The sequence below is a fragment of the Mustela nivalis genome (assembly GCF_964662115.1).
Source record: "Mustela nivalis genome assembly, chromosome: 3".
In the NCBI taxonomy this organism is placed as follows: Eukaryota; Metazoa; Chordata; class Mammalia; order Carnivora; family Mustelidae; genus Mustela; species Mustela nivalis.
Window position 1 is genome coordinate 167268646 of NC_139022.1, and position 13753 is coordinate 167282398.

The 13753-nt window shown below is 48.6% G+C and overlaps 1 protein-coding gene across 2 annotated transcripts in view; it reads left to right on the forward strand.

Moving 5' to 3' along the window:
- LOC309861326 (unconventional myosin-X-like) overlaps positions 1-13753 on the forward strand; it is a 118383-nt gene that overhangs the window by 101217 nt on the left and 3413 nt on the right. Inside the window, exons 4-5 of one of the 2 annotated variants that reach the window (XM_082724133.1) lie at positions 2277-2464; positions 3736-3986. In XM_082724133.1, the coding sequence (XP_082580259.1) occupies positions 2277-2464; positions 3736-3916 (369 nt within the window). In that variant the 3' untranslated portion in view covers positions 3917-3986. Of the gene's footprint in view, positions 1-2276; positions 2465-3735; positions 3987-13753 lie in introns of those variants that run through there. The other variant, XM_082724132.1, reaches the window with a different exon arrangement.

A 13753-nucleotide genomic window follows, 5' to 3' on the forward strand; every position in this document is an offset into this window, starting at 1 on the left:
CTTCAGTGTCCGGCTTACTCACCTTGGTGTGATGGTGTCAGGGTTCATCCTCACAGTAGCACGCCTCGGTATTTTATTGCTTTGTAGGGCGGAATAATAGTCCATTGTATGGGTGCACCACACCTGGTTGACCCGCCCATCGGGTAATTGACATCTGTGGGGTTTGACCTTTAGGCTGGTGTGAACAATGCTGCACTTGTTTTTAGTTCTTTTGGTTAAATATCTAGGAGCGGAGTCATTCGTCATGTGATAATAACTCTTATGTTTTAACCTTTTTGGTTCAGATATTTCTAAAACGTAAACTCCTTACATTTGAAGCTTGTTCCCGTCCCTGTGACTGTAAATGAGTACAAATTGTCACAATGTGGTACAGACGCTCTCGGGATGTTAGGACTCTCTGCCCCGTGTTGCTTGCTTTTCCTTTCCCTGTGCTGCATTGCTGTGCCTTGCCAAGGGATATGAGAAGCCTCTGCAGTTGGGTTGCTTGGATTCACATCTCCCCTCTACCATTTCCTGGCCACGTGGGTGAACACCACACCATCACTATGCCTGTTTCCTCTCTGAAAAATCAGGCTAGTAGGATTGTGAAACTCCTTAGGTTATTGTGAATGTGAAAGGGTCCGGCCCCCTGTGTGGATCACCTCGGGGGCTCATAACAAAATATTGACTGGGTGGCTTGAACAGACAGTGATTTTCTCATAGTTCTGGAAGCTAGAGGTCCAAGGTCAAGGTGTTGGCCAGGTTGGCTTCTCCTGAGGGCTCCTTCCTTGCCTCGCAAATGGCTGCCATCCTACTGTGTCCTCAAATGGTCTCTATCTATGCACACACATCTCTGGTGTTTCTTCCAGCTTCCACGTTTCTTCCTAAAAGGAGGGCAGTCAGATTGGATTAGGGCTCCCTGGAAGAGCCTCACTTTAATGTAATCATCTCCTTAGAGGCCTTAGCTCCAAATACAGTCCCATTCCAAGGTATTGGGGGTCCAAGCTTCAACATAGGAATTTTGGAGGGCCAGTGCAGCACTTGGCACAGTGCGTGTGAACCGTCAAAGGTGGTGGTTACGGCGCCTGCCTCTACTACTGCAGTCTGCTGCCGCCTCTGTGTCTGAGGCTGGAAACCTGGTCATCAAACTCCGTTCGCGTTTTCTGCAGAAGTCCAAGAGAACAAGTTTGGTCCGTATGGACGAGGCAGCAGGCCTTGTGTGTTCATAGATGTAGCCTCTCTGCTTTGCTGCTCTGAAGATTTTGCTTAATTTCTGGCCCAGATTTTGTTCCAGAAGGGGAAGATCGTCAAGCATCTCAGTCCCAGACCACTTCTGTGGCGTCCAGAATTTTCAAAATGGTCTTGATACTGTTTTAAAAGGTTAAAGATAGGGGCACCTGGGTGGCTCAGTGGGTTAAAGCCTCTGCCTTCGGCTCAGGTCATGATCCCAGGGTCCTGGGATCGAGCCCCGCATCAGGCTGTCTGCTCCGCAGACAGCCTGCTTCCTCCTCTCTCTCTGCCTACTTGTGATCTCTGTCTGTCAAATAAATAAATAAAATATTTTAAAAAATAAAATAAAATAAAAATAAATAAATAAAGGTTAAAGATATATGACATAAAATTTACCATTTTGACTGTTTCTAGGTGTACTAGAAACATTTGCAGGGTTGTGTAACTGTAACCACAAATCTACCTCTAGAATCTTCTCACCATCTTAAACAGAAGCTCTGAACCCATTAAACAGTAACTCTCTGTTCCTCTTTGCCCCGGCCCCTTGGTGTCACGCATGCTCTTTCTTTAATCCTGCTCTTTCCTGAGAGCCGCCTGACGAGGACGGAGCCTGGACGTGGACGGTCCTGTGTAGCCGGCACGGGATGAGGAGGTCACCGGGAACAGGGGTTTGGGCCTGGGCTGCTTCCCCATCTTTCTGTGGTTTACCTGTCACTGCGAGTCCTCTGAAATGGCTCCACTGATTTGGATAGAATGACAAGATTCTGTACCGAAAAGGTGGAGGAAAAACATATGCCAGGGACAAAGACAAGGGAGCCCTGTCTTTCCTCTTCAAGCAGACCCAGGTGGATTCTGTTAGAGCTGGTGACGGGGGTGCTTTGGGGAGGTGTGACAGGCCCCTCCCTTTCGGAGTGTGGAACAGCATGAAGTTGAATCCAGCCTCGTCTGTCCCTGTCCCAGCATGAGTGGACGTGGCACACCCTAGTCCTGCACCCGACCCCCAACCCTGGCCACCCAACCACGTGTAACCCGGCATCCTTCTGTCTTCCTGCCCCGTGTGCCTGCAGACCTACATCGGCTCCATCATTGCCTCGGTGAACCCCTACAAGACCATCACCGGGCTGTATGAGCGGGCCACCATGGAGCGCTACAGCAGGTGCCACCTGGGGGAGCTCCCCCCTCACGTCTTTGCCGTCGCCAACGAGTGCTACCGATGCCTGTGGAAACGCCACGACAACCAGTGTGTCCTCATCAGGTAACCGGGCCGCCGTGAGACCGGCAGAGGGCTGGGCAGGGGGCCACATGGGAAACTGGCATCAGGAGCCTGACCATTGCCCGCTGGACGGGTGGCGCCTTCCCAGGCAGCCCCAGGACACAAAAGTTGCTTAGAAGGTGAATGAGAAAAATGTTTAGTAGGTACCTGAGCTCCTCAGACGGGATTTCTGTTTCGAATAGCTTGACAAGTGCGTCTTTCCAAAGACCCAAGCTCACTTAGAAAAGAGCAAGACATTCCACATTTGTTGGCTCTTGGCCTTAGAATAATTCTTCCATTTTTCTTTTTCTTTTTTTAAATTTCCCTTAATTATTCTTTGTTTTATTCCATTGTGGCATCGTCCTTCTGTGGATTTAAGAAAATGTGCTCCATTCAGCAGCACATATCCTGAAAGTAGAAAGAAAATGTGGTGTTCTTTCATATTTAAAATGTTTTATATATATATATATATATATATATATATATTATATGCATTATATACATTATATATATATAACGTATACAGGTTTATATTTATAATCATATATATATATATGGTTCTAGACTGTATATATATGGTCTAGAATCAGAAGGCATGTATATTTGAGCAAGAGATCTTTTTTCTTTAATTCAGTCTGTAATTCAATAAGATTAAATAGAATTTCCCAAATGGGTACATTTTAATGATTTTGAATTTTATTAAACTACCAGAAGGGGCACCTGGGTGGCTCAAGTTGGTTAAGCATCTGACTCCTGATTGCAGCTCAGGTCATGATCTCAGGGTCCTGAGATGGAGCCCTGAGTCAGACTCCGTGCTCAGTGGAGAGCCTGCTTGGGATTCTCACCTCCTGCTTTTCCCCCAACTTGTGTGTGCACGCCCTCTTCTCTCTCTCTCTCTCTCTCTCTCTCTATTAAAAAAAAAAGAAACTACCAGAAGACCCTCTATCAAAACATATCACTAGGAACTGTCTAAAAAGAGCAATGGAGTATATTTCTTTAAAGATATTTCTTTTATGGAGCACCTGGGTGGCTCAGTGGTTAAGCATCTGCCTCTCAATTTTGGCTCAGGTCATGATCTCAGGGTCCTGGGATTGAGCGCCGTGCCAGGCTCTGCAATCAGTGCAGAGTCTGTGTCAGATTCTTTCCCCCTCTCTGCTCCTCCCCCAGCTCATGCTCTCTCTTTAATTAAAAAATTAAAAAAATATTAACTAATTCAAATTGGTGTCATCACTTACATTCTAGTGACATCCAGTTGGATCTTCTTAATTCTTTAGATCAGAATCATGTTCTACTGGTGCTCAGCACCCATGGATAGAACCCAGAGCCGATGTGCTGGGCCTCACTTTCCATGGTATTTCCGTGGAGTACCCGGACCCTCGCCTCCTTCCTGCTCACGGGCACGGCTGTCCCTGCACACCTGTAGTGTGCCATGTCGGCTGGTGGGAAAGATTTTGACTTCTGTTATAGCTGACTTTCTAGTCCCAAAATAATTATGACAAAATAATTACATTATTTCAAGAGGAAAGAACGAGGCATTTTGGATTTCAGTGGGATGATAAATAACCCCTCCTTTCCCGTCTGAATTTCTGATCCAGCGGAGGTTCAGACAGGGGGAGGGCCGTATGTCCGCTTTAGACTTGAAGCCAACCGGGCTGGCTAACATCAAAGCCCCCAGTTAGGCCAAAGCCCCTGCCTGGGATGCAGGTAGGTTAAGTGGTGGCCACGATCACCGCCAGAAGCCAGTTCCCAGCTGGTGAGGAGCAGACCGGCCCTTTCCCCCGGTCACCTGTGGCGGGGAAGGGACGGGGTGGAGGAACTGGCAGATGTGCCAGAGGATGGCCCTCACTGAAACCCTAGGGACAGGAATCACAGCCCCCCACTCCCCCCAGCTGAGGACATTTGGGAAACACAAGGTCCCATGTGGCACCAGTTTGAAGATGACTACACTGATGGTTTCTGAAGGCTTGGTGTGTTTTGGACACGGTGCCAGGAACATTTCCAACGTGTTCTCATTCAGGCATCAACCTTCCAACAGCCCTTTGATGTATGTGGATGCTTGTTAGTATCTGTAGGAGCCACACACAGGAGAATGACTTAGGGATTATATTCTTCTTACTGATGGTTTTTGCACATTACGCTAGTGCATGGGTCCTTGCTTTTACAACAACTCAGAATTACATGAATAGAAGAGCAGATGTTTGCCTTTTCCATTCTATCTCTCTCTCTGCCCCTCTTAGGGGAGGCGAGCATCTGAGCAGATACACTCTTTCGTTAATCATTTGGATCTTGCTAATGTCCTGAGTTGTGGAAATACCTTGGAGGGAGCAGCCATCCATTTAGTTAAGTAAATGAGTCATTATGACTTGTAGTTCTTCAAAATGAACCTATTTAATATATTTAAAAGGGTGCTTTCAAGGGTCCCATTTCCAATAAAGACACTTGCCTCATGTCTGGAAGTCCTGTTTGTAGACTGTTGCAGGGAATTTAACCAAGGCTCAGAGGTTAGAATGTAAGGTCCCCATTTCAGCATACAGAATATAATTTAATAAGGTTAACAGAAAGAAAGAAAACGTGATGTATTTTTAAGAAGATCAAACTGTATTCCATCCTTAGGTACCTAAATATTTGCCATTGATAATTGCTTGTGTTTCTTATGTTCAATGGGAAAAATGAGAGGCTGACTCATGTATCGCTCGCTAGACAGCGGAGCTTAGGAAGAAAGAAGAAAATCAAATGAGGTCATTGTGCGTGTGTGTGTGTGTGTGTGTGTGTGTAATAAAACGGAAAGGGGTTGGCATTTTCATGCCAATGACTGCAGTATTTAAAAATCAGGTAGGAGGTAGAGGGGGAGAGGATCCCAAATAGAAAGCCCCCATTGTGTGACAGAGTAACTGTATTTACTGCTGTTTTTAGCAGTAAATTTAACAATTTAACTCAGGAAACAGAGTCTCTAAGAACACCGTTCTCATTAAAATGTGTCTTGTTTAATAAATCTCTCTGGCAGGTTTTTTGTGTTGTTGTTGTTTTTAATGGGAGTTGGGCTGTGGGAATTCAGAGAAAATTGAGTCTAAAAATGAACCGGGTCGGGGCCTGTAGCTAGATTTCCACGGGCGTAATCTGCCCCCTAGTGGATTCAACGTGTTTTACGCCTGCGGAAACTTTCTACAACCAGAAAACAGGCCTGTTTGGCTTTAGATAGAGAGGACTTCAGAGACCCATTTTCCCCTCCCTTCACGAGCCTAGGTCACTTGGTCACAGTCCCCAGCATCTTGTGTAGCAGTGCCGGATCTCTGGGTTTCTAGTCCGAGCTTCTTGTGTTGGTCTCACTTTCAAGCTTGTCAGCTCTCCCAGGCTCTTGTTTTACCTTTTGGTTTCCATTTAAGCAAATGCTTATGCTATTACACTTTTTAAAACATGCTGAAAACTTGATTTTTTTTTTTTTCTTTTTTCGTCTAACTAGCAAGATCAGCATTTGACCTTGGTTGATCTGGTGCATTTTACATTGACTTGGGCTCCTCGTACATTGATGGGGCAAATGGGTTTCTTACAGTGTGTTGGTACATATGATCTTTTAAGATCTGTAGTGTGAGTCAGGCCTGTGTGGCTAATCCACTATGAAATGAGTCGCCCGGGACAGCGTCTGGGAGAGGGCCAGCGTTCAACAGCTGTCAGTCCAAGCATAGATATACAGAGCAGCTATGGATTTGGGACCTTTGCTTTGCTTGGCCTGTTTTGGTTTTCCAAAATGGAATTGATTATCTACCTAATGGATAATTAGGTGTTCAGTCTTCTAGTTCTAAGACTATGTTTATAAATGATCAAACTGGAAGAGTAAGCAAAACTTGTTGTCCAGGGTTAGAAAGGCACCAGCTTGAACAGGACTTGAAGCAGGCCTCGTGCTCACGTAATAGGGCAGGTTACTGGGCTAGACTTTAGCAGTTAAAAAAAAAAAAATAATAATAATAATAATAATAGGGGTGCCTGGGTGGCTCAGTGGGTTAAGCCTCTGCCTTCAGCTCAGGTCATGATCCCAGGGTCCTGGGATCGAGCCCCGCATCAGGCTCTCTGCTCAGCAGTGAACCTGCTTTCCCGTCTCTCTGCCTGCCTCTCTGCCTATTGGGATATCTCTCTCTCTGTCAAATAAATAAATAAAATATTTTTTAAAAAATGAAATAAAATAAATTTAAAAAATAATAATAAAATCCAGTCATTGCCGTTAGGAACTTCTTCTCTGACGGGCAGAAACTGATGCAACTCACTGATTTCAGTACAAGCTGTCAAATGCTGTCATGGAACTAGGTCCGTGGCTGCTCAGAGGAGGTGGTGGTTATCTCAGGAGGGAATTCAGACCATGCTTCATAGAAGAAGTGATGTGGGATGGTGGGCCCAAGAATGTGTAGGAATATGGCTGGCATAGAGGGGAGGAAGGGCACAGAAGCATTTGCCGAAACATAGACATTCAGAAAAGCAAGGGTCGTTAGGCTACGGAAGGGAGCCCCTGTCCTCTCCATGGAGCGCGTCACTCTGGTCTCTCCCTGGCTCTCCGGGCCGTCCGCGCTCCTCCACAGCTCATCTCCCACCCAGCCTTCCAGTCTCAGGTCTGCAGATCCCCCTGGTCTTAGACGCCCCCTCCCTGCACCCATCCCTAAGCTCCATCCAGCCGGTTTCTCCTCCAAGTTCCAGACGTGTGTCCAGGTGCCCGTGAGGTTCCATCAGAGATGTCGTGTGGGCATCTCGAGGGTGACCTGTCCTAGATTCATGCTGCGTTTCTCCCAGAAGTGTATTCCTCCTCTCCTGGTCTCATTCTCAGCACGTCGGACTCTCCCTCCTGCCAGCTCGCAAGCCGGAGAGCAAGTCTTCGGGGCTAGAAGTCCTTCTCCTCCATACGCGCCCCCCCAACCCCTGGCCCCCATGAAGATAGAAGTCCGCACAGTGAAGCGCACTGACCTTATGTAGAAGGCTCAGTGGTTGGTGACAGACGTGCACGCCTGTGTCGTGATGCACAGATCACCCCGCTGGGAAGCTCCCGGGCGTGCAGGAGGCGCTCCCTCACCGCCTGTTGTTCACCGCCCTCCGGACCAGGGCCAGGCTCCGGAGCTCGCTCTCGCTTGCTTGCGCTGTCCTGCAGCCTGTCACTTCCTGTCCCTGCTGTCCCCGCCCCCGTCACAGTCCTTCTGCCCTCACCTCTCCCTCCTCGTTCTGTGCATTCACTCCATCCCTCCGCCACACGGAGCGGTTCTCGAAAACCTTGAACCTGATCGTGACACTCTCCTGCTTCAAAACGGCCTTGTGACTTTGATTTTGCCTATGAAATTGTCTCAGAACTTTTATTACTCAGGGGGGCACCTGGGTGGCTCAGTCGTTAAGTGCCTGCCTTCAGCTCAGGTCAGGATCCCAGGGTGCTGGGATCGAGCCCCGCAGCAGGCTTCCTGCTCGGCAAAATCCTGCTTCTCCCTCCCCCACTCCCCCCGCTTGCATTCCCTCTCTCGCTGTGTCTCTCTCGGTCAAATAAAATCTTTAAAAAAAGACACAAACTTTTAATATGGCCTAGGAGGCCCCCTATTAGTGCGTTGGGTTATTTTCCTTTCTCTTTTTCATTATCATAGTTTGTTTTGTTTTGTTTGCACAGTCTAAGCCCATTTGGGCTCATCTCGATGCCCATGTGTTCTCTGAAGCCTGTGTTTGTGTTCGCAGGCATGTTGCGCCAAGGTTGGGGACTCTGATTGCCGTGGGCTAATGAGAAAAATGTAGGGACTGGCTATGTAAGGGATGTGTTTGCTGCAAGTGAAGGTAAAATACATCATGATTGCCGCACGGGTTCCTGTTCCCTGGCGGCCAGGAGAAAGGGGGGAGGTGGGGCGGAGGAGTCCCCACGTAGCCCGTGGTGGAGCCCGGGCCCCTCGCGCAAGCAGTGAGACCGTCCCAGCACAAAGAGCTCCTCAGCTTGAGCAAAATGACCTTAACCGGTGGGCTAAAACTAGCCCTGTTAATTTGGATTTGGGGGGTGTTAATAGTGTGTCGTCTTCAATTTGGCTTCATAGTTCTGTGATGAGGATTAGCAAGGACATAGGTGCGTCGTTACATAGCTCACGGCTCTCGGTCCTACGTGGGCTCTGTCGTAGTCTCCGTATCACCAAGCAGGGAACTCAGCGCTGACTTTCTCTGCCCGGAGATGATGTCCGATCCCACAGGTGAAGGGAGCCATCCTACAAAACTGCCCCCACCCCCCCACTTCAGACGCCAGTCACACGGCCAAGTCGCCTGCTTCTGATGGCCGTGGATGGGAGGTTCTAACCGACCCCCTTGCCACTTCGATGAATTTGCTAGAACGGTTCACAGAACTCAGGAAACCAGTTTACTTACTGGGTTACTGGTTGATTGTAAGAGGCTATAACTCATGAAGAGCTGGGAGAGGCGTACAGGGCAAGATACCGGGGAAGAACCCTCGGCTTCCATGTGTTCACCAACCCGAAGCTTTTCTCAACGGCACCTCCCACCCCGGCCTCTGGATTTCTATGGGGGCTTCCCTGCATAAGCATGATTGATGAGATCCTTGACTCTTCATATGGAATTCAATTTCCAGCCCCTCCCCACTCCCCAGAGGTCAGCGAGGGGAGAAGGAATTGAAGGTTGCAACCTTCTGATTCTGTGGTGGGTTCCCCTGGCAAGCAGCGCCACACAGGGGCTTTCCAGAAGTCATTTCGTAATGTGACAAGTGATGTTTTTATTGCTGTCATCATTTAGGAAAGAATGAGGGTGTTTGGAGCTCTGTGTCAGAAAGGAAGATGAAGACCCAATACATATTCCTTCTTATAAATAATCCGGATATCACACACCTATAACATGTATTATATGTTACACCTATCATTATAATGGTGGGCAACTTAAGAATGTCCGGGGGTGTGATTCATGATCCCTTGTGATCCCACTCCCCTACTTAAAACAACTAGTCCGGGGCCCTCGGATGGTTCCGTCAGTTAAGGCCCTGACTCTTGGTGTCGGCTCAGTCACCATCTCAGGGTCATGATCTCAGGGTCGTGAGGCCAATTCCTGCGCCAAGATGTGCTGAGCGTGGGGTCGGCTTGGGATTCTCTCTCCCTCTGCCCCTCCCACTCATGCACATGTGCTCTCCTGCACGCTCTCTCTCAAGAGAATAAATAAATATCAGAAATAAATAAAAGAACTAGTCTCAAGCTTGGCTAGAGAACAGTGGCCTCTCCGTGCGACCCCCGCGTCCCCGCATTATCGAGGACTTCAGCCGTGCAAGCTGCTTTTCCTTCCTCCAAGGAGAGAGCGAGGTCCTCCCGCCGAGTCTCCCTCTTCTCCCTTCAGTTTTCACCCAGTTAGCTCCTGCGTGGGTTTTCACGTTTGGGTCTGAATGCCAGCCCCTCCCCTTCCCCAAAAAAGGTCCTTACTGAACCTTTACCCTCCATCTAAATCCTGAGTTCTCTTATCCCCGGGGATACCTGCGAGTGTGTTTGAGATCTTTGAGCTTCTAGATCATAGACTGTCCGTGCCATTGTACACATTAGTGCTTTTCCAGCCCTTAGAGCAGCCTGACACGTAGTAGGCTTCCAGATGTTTAAGGAGGGAGGGAGTATCTGCTCTTTCTCCAATGCTTCCAGGATTACATTGGTTTGACCCTCAATCAGTGCTCTTCGTCGGGGAACATTAAAGACGCGGGCAGGGGTGTGAGGAGGAGGAGGGTGACATGAAACCATGCAGCCTGCTTAGAGGCCTATTACCTTGACATCGGGCATATTTATGGGTTTTCACAACGTGTGAGTTATTTAATTATCTTTATTCTTTGCCTTGTTTATGGAACACTTCCACGGCCCCATAATATAATAGTCCCCCGTTCTTACCCCCCTGGAGCCATCCTGTCTGAATTGTGTAGAAACTGCTTTCAAGAGTAGTGGTTCCCAATCCTGGCTTCTGGATTAAATTCTACCCCTATAGGCTCAGATCAGAGACATATTAGTTGATTCTAATGTGTGGCTAAATTTGAGAACTGTTGCAGAGCCCTGTTCAAATCTGTGTTTTGTTTTTGTTTCAAGTTTTAATTCTGTATCAAAAAAAGATGGACTTAAAGACTCTGCTGGGGGCGCCTGGGTCCTTCAGTCGATTAAGCGTCCGCCTTCAGCTCAGGTCATGATCCGAGAGTCCTGGGATCTGCCTGCAGCGGGCTCCCTGCTCAGCGGGGAGCCTGCTACCCCTCCCCCACACTCAAGCTCTCACTCTTTTTCTCAAATAAATAAATAAAATCTTTATAAATATGTAATCAACAATGAAGACAGGAACCAATTAAATAGCTAAAAACAATACAACTGAATCTCAACTTAAGTTGATAATGGATTTGAGCTTGGTACCTCCTTTGCTGGTTTAAAACGCAAAGATAAACTGTAACAGCATGTCATAGTGACCCATAATCTCAGAGCAAATAGCAAACCAATCTTATTTTTGCGATCTAGAAATTTTTTTAAAGATTTTATTTATTTATTTGACGGAGAGAGAGATCACAAGCAGGCAGAGAGGCAGAGAGAGGGGGGGAAGCGGGCTCCCCGCTGAGCAGAGAGCCGGATGCGGGGCTCAATCCCAGGACCCTGGGATCATGACCTGAGCCGAAGGCAGAGGCTTACTTAACCCACTGAGCCACCCAGGTGCCCTGAGATCTAGAAATTTTTAAAAACAGGAATTAAATAGGGGTGCCTGGGTGGCTCAGTCAGTTAAGCGTCTGCCTTTGGCTCAGGTCATGATCTCAGGGTGCTGGGATCGAGTCCCGTGGGGGGAGGTTCTTGCTCAATGGAGAGTCTGCTTCTCCCTCTCCTGCTGTTGCTCCCCCTGCTTGTGTTGCTTCTCTCTCATTCTCTCTCAAGTAAATAAATAAATAAATAAATAAATATTTTTTTTTTAAAAGATGCTTGAAGATGTATGATACAGCAAGAAAAAAATGTAGCTGCAGATTGCTATAGGTGGACATCCATAGCTGGTTAATGGCAGTGAGGGTCCCCGATTTTCTTCTCCTCAACCAGGTCTTGTTGGTTTAGAGTCTGAACGGTATATGCTCTGTGATTGTATCTTTGCCATGTTCTGTTCATTAAGGTAGGCTAATTGCTGTAACAAGCAGCCCCCCAGAATCGCAGGGGTGGAACACAGGAATGCTTCTTGCTCATTTTGCAACCCCACGGGGAAAGGCGAGAGACTTGACTTTATGCCACATGTCACTTGGCTCAGAGCTGGGCCTGACAGAGGGCGTCTAGCTGGCAGGCTCGGGAGAGACAGCCTAACGGACCGTGAAGAGGGGGTTTTACCCACCAGCCATGGAAGCTGTCTCTCTCCATCCCTCTCGCTCTGTGGTTCAGCCGGCCACGTTCAGTCCCTGTTACCACTGGTGGCTGTCCTCACGGTAAGAGAGGTCGACCCGTTTTCCACTTCCTTGTGCCGGAGGATAAAGGAGTGGGTTTGGGAAACGTTACCTTATTTCTGCTTTACATGTTTTACTCAGAGAATTTAGCCGTTTTAAGTTCTGTTTGTCTTAACGTAATTGAATCAACAGTGACTGGCTAAGTGTATGTATATTTTTAAATATCAAAAATTACTCGGGGCGCCCGGGTGCCTCAGTCATTAAGCGTCTGCCTTCGTCTGAGGTCATGATCCCGGGCTTCTGGGATCCAGTCCTGTGTTGGGCTCCCTGCTCGGTGGGGAGCCTCCTTCTCTCTCTACCCCTCCCCTCTGCTTGTTCTCTCTCAAGGAAAATCAAATGTTTTTGTTTTAAGTTTATTTAAATCTCTTCTTGCAGTTTTTCTTAGTTTCACTGCATCTTGGCGAATGCCCCCTGCGCGCCGGGCACTGGTCTCGGCAGGGACCAGTGATGTGAGGAAGATGGAGGTACACGCTAAGCCCTGTACTAGGAAGATCCTGGTTGCTGATGACAAAAAACCCAACCGAAGTTGTCCTATCTCCACTAACATCAGGCAGGGCGCTTCTCTGATTTTCTTGGCTTTTATTTGATCATCTCAAAGGTGTCCGCGGCATGGGGGATGTTTCTGCCTGGTGTCTCTTGTGTGTGCCCAAAGCTCCCCAGGAGCCCTTGGCTTGCTGGACATGAAGACTTGGGTTGCGGTCCTCACACCCGCCCGTGGCCAATGCCGTCACTTGCAGAAGGAACTAAATGACCGCGATTGGCCTAGCCCATGAGGATTCCCTGTGGGCCTGCGCCGCCCAACTGGACACGCAGGTGTCATCTCTTGATCCTTTCCTCTCCTTTGTTACATGTGGTTAATCATTTATCGTGTTTTCAGCAAACTTCCTCTTTCATAACTTCCCAGATCGTGACATTCGCGAAGGGCAGCTTTTTTAGGACTAAGTGGGACTCGTCTGTGTGTCTCGCCCATTTAGCAGTTATTAAAGTGCTACCTTATATGTCATCGGCATTGCTGTTCTGTACTTACTCCTTTTTCTGTTCCCTTTACGTCTTATTTAGAGAGAGCACGCAGGCGTGAGCCGGGGGAGGGGCAGAGGGAGAGAGAGAATCTCGGGCGGACCCCTCACTGAGCACGCAGCCTGATGTGAGGCTCGATTACATGACCCCGAAATCATGACCTGAACCAAAATCGAGAGTTGGGTTCTTAACCCACTGAACCACCCAGGCGCCCCTGTCACCTACACCTTTAGTTAGAAGTTCCCTGCCTCCACGGTACCGAGCGTGGTATCTGTGATCCCTGCACCTTGTCCATGTCCTTGCTTGCCCAGGACAACGCCAGCTCTCTTGCGGGCCCCGCGCTCCTTCCAGAACATTACCTCCAGAGCTCTGTTCTTCCCAGGACCCCTTGATGAGCTCAGCGTTCGCCTTGCCTTCCGTCTCCTGTGATTGCCTCTGAGCCGCCACACCCCATTGTCTCCACTTTCCTTCCCCGCCACCTCGGATCGCATCGCCTGGGGGCCTAACCGGAATCCCGCCCCCTAGCGGTCTTCCCAAGCTCCTAGCGCTCTTGTGCCCAGATCCCTCCCTTTCTCTTTGCTCATGGTTGCCGGTTCAGTCAAGGGGCAACTTGAACCTGGTTTACTTCTCTCGCTGGCCTCCCCTTCCCTGCATGGCTTTGTTCACTTTCCCTCAACCATCCCGAGGATCTCTGCGGGATGTCGGGCTCAGACCTGGTGTTATGTCCCGGACGTGGGTGCTGAGTGCCTCTCTCCAAGGATTAGTGTGGAATCACATGATTCTGTGTGTGCGTCCAGGACTAGTGGGGTCATTCCCTTGTCTCCTCAGCCATGTTTACGAATAATTGCATT